We start from the raw sequence: 5,625 nt of genomic DNA, 5'->3' as shown, positions 1-5,625 counted from the left end.
ATCCCCGTCGGGCACGCCCTCGGCGCCCAATCAGGGTCTGGCCCGCCCGTCGGGCGCCGATTGAACCGCAGCACGAGGGCGGGTGGAGCCGGCGAAGCTGATACGAGGCCCACTCGCGAAGTGGCATTCGTCTGGCTCCCGTGGCGCCAACAGCACACAGGCGCGGCATGGCATCGGGTTGTGTTTTATTAAGATCAAAATATTCGTCCCACTATTCGCCTCACAATAAATAACAATAACTTACGTTTGTTCGGCAAAGGCTCTCACTGTCCTCCGTCGACTGATAATTTAAAACACTTTTTAAAAGACAGTCTGGTTTCTACTCTGTCCCGCAGTCATGCGCTTTGGGGGTTATGTCTGTTTCTTAGAATTGTCCCGTCCTCGCTGCCAGGTCCAGAACAAAGCCTCCGGTCAGCGCAGGCGAGTTCGGAGCAGGCGTCCTCACCGGTAGGGCCCTGTAGGACCCCATCAGATGGGTTCCCGGGCGAGCAAGGCGCAGAGAGACAGTGACAGTTCCCCACGCAGCGAGGGAGAGGCGAGGGCGGAGCTAACCCAGAATGTCCCAAATTCTAGTTATGAGGGAAAAAAAAAAGTCCTTGGAGCCGGAGTCTCCAGTCTCAGCGGTGCAGGCTGCGTCCCAGCGCTGCTGGCCGTCCCGTCGCGGTCGCGTGCCTCTGCCCGCCCGCTTTAAATAACAACAATAATTACAAGGGCCGGAGATTTTTCAGAGCTGGAATGGCCTGAGCATGGGTGAGTCTCATGCAGGGAGCATGCGAGGTCCGCGGGCTGGCAGGGAGGGTTCCTCGCTCACGTCTCCACCGGACTAGGTACCATACTGTTGGGGGTGTCCGGGAGCTGCGAGGACAGAGAAGTCACGTCGCTACCGGAGGAGTTGCCTAGGGAGCCTGACTCGGAGAAGGAAACCTGGAAGGGCAGAGACATCAGGGGAAAACAAGTGAACACAGGCTCAGGCTTCTGCTCCTGGATTACCTGCTCAAAGACCCGGAGTGTTCCCTCCAGACAAGCCATCAGCTGAGTAAACCCTGCCAGGTCCCCACCCGCACAGAAGGATTGGGATCCGGTGAAAGACACATTAAAACCGGGTTAGTGTCAGCTGCGAGGTTGCAGGCCCAGCAGGCTTTCTCATTGCCAAATCTGTCCCCAAGACCCCTAGTCCTATGTGAACGGACGAAGTCCCCTCCACCCCACGTCCACCTTGCAGTTTGCACAGGGCCTCACCAGCTGTTGAAAGGCGGGTTGGTCCAGGTCGCTCTGGAGTGCGAACTCACTGAGTGCTTTCCAGGGCGGCTGGTACGTCTGCACCTCGACTGCGCTGCCCTGCACCGCGTTCTCATGGCGGATGGGGCTGCCTGCCACCAGAGGCGTCCCAGTCAGTCCCTGGAGGCTCTGAGGGGCAAGCAGACAGATGATAGCACAAGGCATTAGAGTTAGGTCAGCTTTTGCACCACTTTTGAGCATAGAACCCCAGGCTCTGGAGAGCAAGTTGGGAAATAAAGTGTTTTGAGGAGGAGACGCACTCCACTGCACACAACACAACGAATCCCCCATTCCGCAACGGAGATAACCCAGGACCCACAAACCTGCTACCCGGTTCCCTCCTAGAAGTCAAATACCAGGCCAGAGAAACGGAAGTCCTTTATGCCCTTCCTTAGCCAAGTATGCGAAACAAAACAAAACAACCAAACAAACAAAAACTCAGATCGAGCCCTATCTCTACCCCCTTCCCCCAAAGTACAACCCCGCAGTTCCAACTACGCCACAGGGTCGTCTCTAAGCTGAGGGCCCCTCAACTCTGGGCTATCACTGGCACAAGGTACCAACAACAACCACCGCAACTTGAACGTCAAGATCAGCCTTTCTCCTAAGATGCCGGTGCCAAAGTACATAGGGAGTCCAGCTCCGCCTAGTTCCCCAGAAAGAGGCCTTAGAAAGCCGCCGCGGCTACCACCCGCCTTCCCGCCCGTCACCAGCACCTCACCGCCTTGTCGCTATGTTGCTGCTGCTGTAGCTGCTTCATGAGAATGGACTTCTTCTTGTCCTTGCAACGCTTGTTCTGAAACCACACTCGGATGACCCGCGGGCTCAAGCCGGTCATCTCTACTAGCTGCTCTTTCATGAGCGCGTCGGGCCGCGGATTGGCGGCGTAGCACGTCCGCAGGGTATGCAGTTGCTTCTCGTTGAGTACAGTCCGCACCCGGGTTGTCTTCTCCGCCTGCTTGTGCACGTGCGTGCGCAGTGAGGGCTGTCGTCCGGACCCAGCGTCTGCAGGGGCCGAGAGACAGGAGGTCGGATGGGCAGCCAGCCATTCTCCCCAAGATTTCGTTTCCCTGACATTCGGTTCCTTTGGCTATTATTGTTCATCTCCCTCTCCATCCACTCGCCTTACCCAGAGGGAGAATACTTTTTGTTCTGTCCCTATCTCCCTAGCCCGATTGCCTTGCCCTGATGGAGTTCGGCTCCAGGCCGCTGCCGTACTAGTACACCCTAGGAAAACCCAACTTCGAACAGCCGAACAAGCAAAGCCCTCTGGAAGAAGGTGGAATTTTAGAGGAAGAGGTGGAAATCGAAGTGCGACTCCAGCAAGGGAGGGGGAAAGGAAAAGGACAAGGACTCAGGTCACAGCACAACTCCTAGACTGGGAGACTCTCTTTCTGCTCCTAAGGGATCGCCTAGGCTAGTCTGGCCCTTAGGAACACTCTCGAACTAGGAAGATTCAGACTTTGGGCAGCTGAGGCCTTCTGGGCACAGAATGGCTCCTTCCTGGCTGCCTGCCTTGGGGCTTCGGTCTGAGATTCTCTGGGTTCTGGGTTCCCTCAGCCCAGTGTCTGCTGCTTTTCACACCCACCTCGAACAGCCTCAAGCCTACATTTCAAAACAAAGGGAAGTCCCTGGGCGAACTCAGCTTGGGTTCATTCAACACCAACTCCATTCTGTTTTACTTTCAACCCGGTCTACACACCCTGGATTTTAGCTGCATTGTTTACATTAAAGTCCCCTCTAGGCATTACTAGATCTGGGTAAACATTTACAAATAGCCCACCAAGACCAATCCCCTCCTTCTACAGTGTGGAAATGGAGTTACAGAGAGGAAGAAATCCCTGGTGCCACACAGCACGAGAGGGCCTGGTCTACTTCGATCTGAGTAGCAGATCCCTTGGCTTCCTGGAACTGGGGGCTCCTGTCGCACCCTCTCCACCTGCTTCTTGTCAACACTTATTTCCCAGTCTGAGCACCTCCTGGCCAGAGCACCTATCATCCTAGGAGGGTTTTAGCCAATAAACTCCCTGAACCTTTCTTTATGCTAGCTGGACATCAAAACAAGAACACAGGCCCCTCTTCTGCACGGCTGGCCTTCTTCCGTTGGCTCCGGGTGGGACGGATACCTTTTCTCCCTGACGGTAACCTGTTCATCAAAGGAATTCTAAAACACAACCCAGACAGACAACACCTAGGATTCCGGGTCCTCCACTCTCCGGATCCTACATGGTCCGGGCTACGGAGAACACAACTCCCGAGGCTCGCACGCTCACATACATACAATTTTCTCCCCCGCACTCGCAGACACATAGCAGGGTTCCCAGAGCACGCGGCCTTTCACACCGGCTTCCCGTCGGAAGCTCAGCGGTCGGCTACACAGTCGTACATCCCACTGACGCGGCGCAGCGCTGCGGGGCCGGGAGAGCCGCTTACCTGGCAGATGCAGGCCGCGGGCGCCGGGGAGCGGACCGGGGCTGCGAGGGCTGCCGGCCGCAGCGCGCTCCAGCAGGAGGCCGTGGTCGGCTCGGCAGAGCAGCTCATGCTCCCGCAGCGAGAACTCGTCTCCAGGGAGCAGCTGGCGGCTGCACACCGAGCAGCGGAAGCACTCGATGTGGTACACGCTGTCCCGCGCCCGCATCACCAGGTCACTGCTGCTGAAGCCCACCTGGCACTGGGCACACTTGATGCCGAACAGCCTGCGGGCCCGGGCGCGGCGGGCGTCAGCGCAGGGACCCGAGCCCAGGACGCGCAGCCGTGTCCCCCCCAGCCCAAGGGGGCCGAACCCCGGGTCTCGCCGGCTCACCTGACGTAGTCCCGCTTGCAGTAGGTTTTCCCGTCTCTCACGAAGCACGTGCACGTCTCGTCCAGGTACTGGCTGCACTCCGCGCACTTGAGGCAGGCGGCGTGCCACTCGAGGTCGGGCGACACGCGAAGGATAAACTGGTCGTGGATCTGACTCCCGCAGCCCACGCACATGGCCGTCCCGGGCTTCTCTAGCAGGGAAGGGCGCAGGGCCCGCGTCAGGCCCGGTACAGGACCCGGCCGGCCTTAGCCGCTGCAGCAGTCCCAACCCAACCCGCCCTCCCTTGCTTGCTCTCCCGCTCTTAGAAGTGAGACCACTTTCGAATGATCCAGAAAGTAGGAAACGAAAACAACACAATCTCCTGACATTTCCGTTATCACCGTCTTTGAACGCGAGCGTAGTATCGGTTCAGCTAGAGACAGAGCTAACGGGAGGCAGGCGACAGCACGGTGACACTGGGGAGCTACGGACGCCTCCGCGTCCACACTGTCAGCCAAGCCCGGATTTCCGCCCGCTCCCGCTCACAGCGACTCCCTATTTCAACGCAGACACCGCAGCATTCAGCCCTGTCCCCTCTTAGCTTCTTCAACAGTTCTTAGTTTAAACACCTCAGATCAAGCTACTGAAACCTCTCTATCTTCGTAAGACAGAAAAGAAACCCATTTCTCTAAATCAAACCTAATTGTCCTAGCAGAAAAGAGAAAGAATTTCACAGCCTGAGGTCATTCCAGCTAACTTGGGAAATAATGTCTAATTGCAAAATAAAATAGTAGGATTCCAACGAATAAACAGTGTTATGGGCGAAATGCACTGCTTGTTTGTTTGCTTTTTATTCTCCCAAGTATTTTGTCAAATAAAAGCCACTTGTAGAATCCGCTAAACATTCTTCTGCATTGGAAATGTTGCATATCAAGCACACATACACACCCACACACAGAGAAAGACTTACTCTTGGAATGATCCCCCATAGCACCCAGAAAAGGATAATGAAAAATAATATCCACCATGCAGAGAGAGATGTGAGCAAAGCTTGCGGCCGGGGGGGCAGAAGGACCAGGGTCGAGCGCCCAGCCTCTGCTCTTTGCTAACTAACTCCTGCCCCGCGGAGTTGAAGGAACGATTCCGCACCGGCCCGCACGCAGCATGACGTCAGCACGCACTCGCCCGGGGCCCGAGCTGGAGGCGGGACCTGTAGCGTCACCCAGCTCTCCCACCGCCCTGGGGCTTGCTCGGGAGATGATGGGGACCCGGAGGGTGGGCTGGGGTAGACACGGAGGCGCAGGGAGATTGGCTGGGAGGAAGTGGGAAAGCTCTGATTGGCTCGGAGTGAACAATGGAGCGCAGCCCCCTCCCCCGAAACCTTCCTAGATCCTCTCTGCAGCCCCGGGTCCCGCAATCCCTTGGAAGCCGCATCTCCACCCCGCGGGCTCTGCGGCAGCGCCGCGCTTTCTTCGGACTTGTAGGGCGGTTGCTCTAGTTGCTTCCTAGCAAGGCAATAGTCTTCTGGGGATAGATGGGAGTCTTCTCTCCCTTAAAAGTGTTTT

At 56.9% G+C, this 5,625-nt stretch overlaps 1 protein-coding gene across 1 annotated transcript; it reads right to left on the bottom strand.

The window, feature by feature from the left end:
* On the bottom strand, nt 1-5,282 carry Isl2 (ISL LIM homeobox 2). The gene is made up of 6 exons (XM_085844650.1): nt 5,031-5,282; nt 4,082-4,271; nt 3,712-3,974; nt 2,000-2,283; nt 1,240-1,407; nt 1-924 (listed from the first exon to the last, which is right to left on the bottom strand). The coding sequence occupies exons 1-6, from the start codon at nt 5,086-5,088 to the stop codon at nt 808-810; spliced, it is 1,080 nt and encodes a 359-aa protein (XP_085700776.1). The 5' UTR covers nt 5,089-5,282; the 3' UTR covers nt 1-807.
* Between the last annotated feature and the right edge of the window lie 343 nt (nt 5,283-5,625).

The sequence above is a fragment of the Mus caroli genome, unplaced genomic scaffold (genome assembly GCF_978045245.1).
Source record: "Mus caroli unplaced genomic scaffold, Mus_caroli_1 scaffold_11, whole genome shotgun sequence".
In the NCBI taxonomy this organism is placed as follows: domain Eukaryota; kingdom Metazoa; phylum Chordata; class Mammalia; order Rodentia; family Muridae; genus Mus; species Mus caroli.
This window is presented reverse-complemented; position numbering and strand designations above follow the sequence as displayed.

Bases quoted from the DNA above. Each gene is read 5' to 3' on its own strand.
- Isl2 (XM_085844650.1), bottom strand. From the start codon at position 5,088: ATGGTGGATATTATTTTTCATTATCCTTTTCTGGGTGCTATGGGGGAT. The intron at 4,272-5,030 runs GTAAGTCTTTCT...CTTCCCTGCTAG, and splicing joins TATGGGGGATCATTCCAAGA to AGAAGCCCGGGACGGCCATG. The intron at 2,284-3,711 runs GTAAGCGGCTCT...CGGCCCCTGCAG, and splicing joins CCGCGGCCTGCATCTGCCAG to ACGCTGGGTCCGGACGACAG.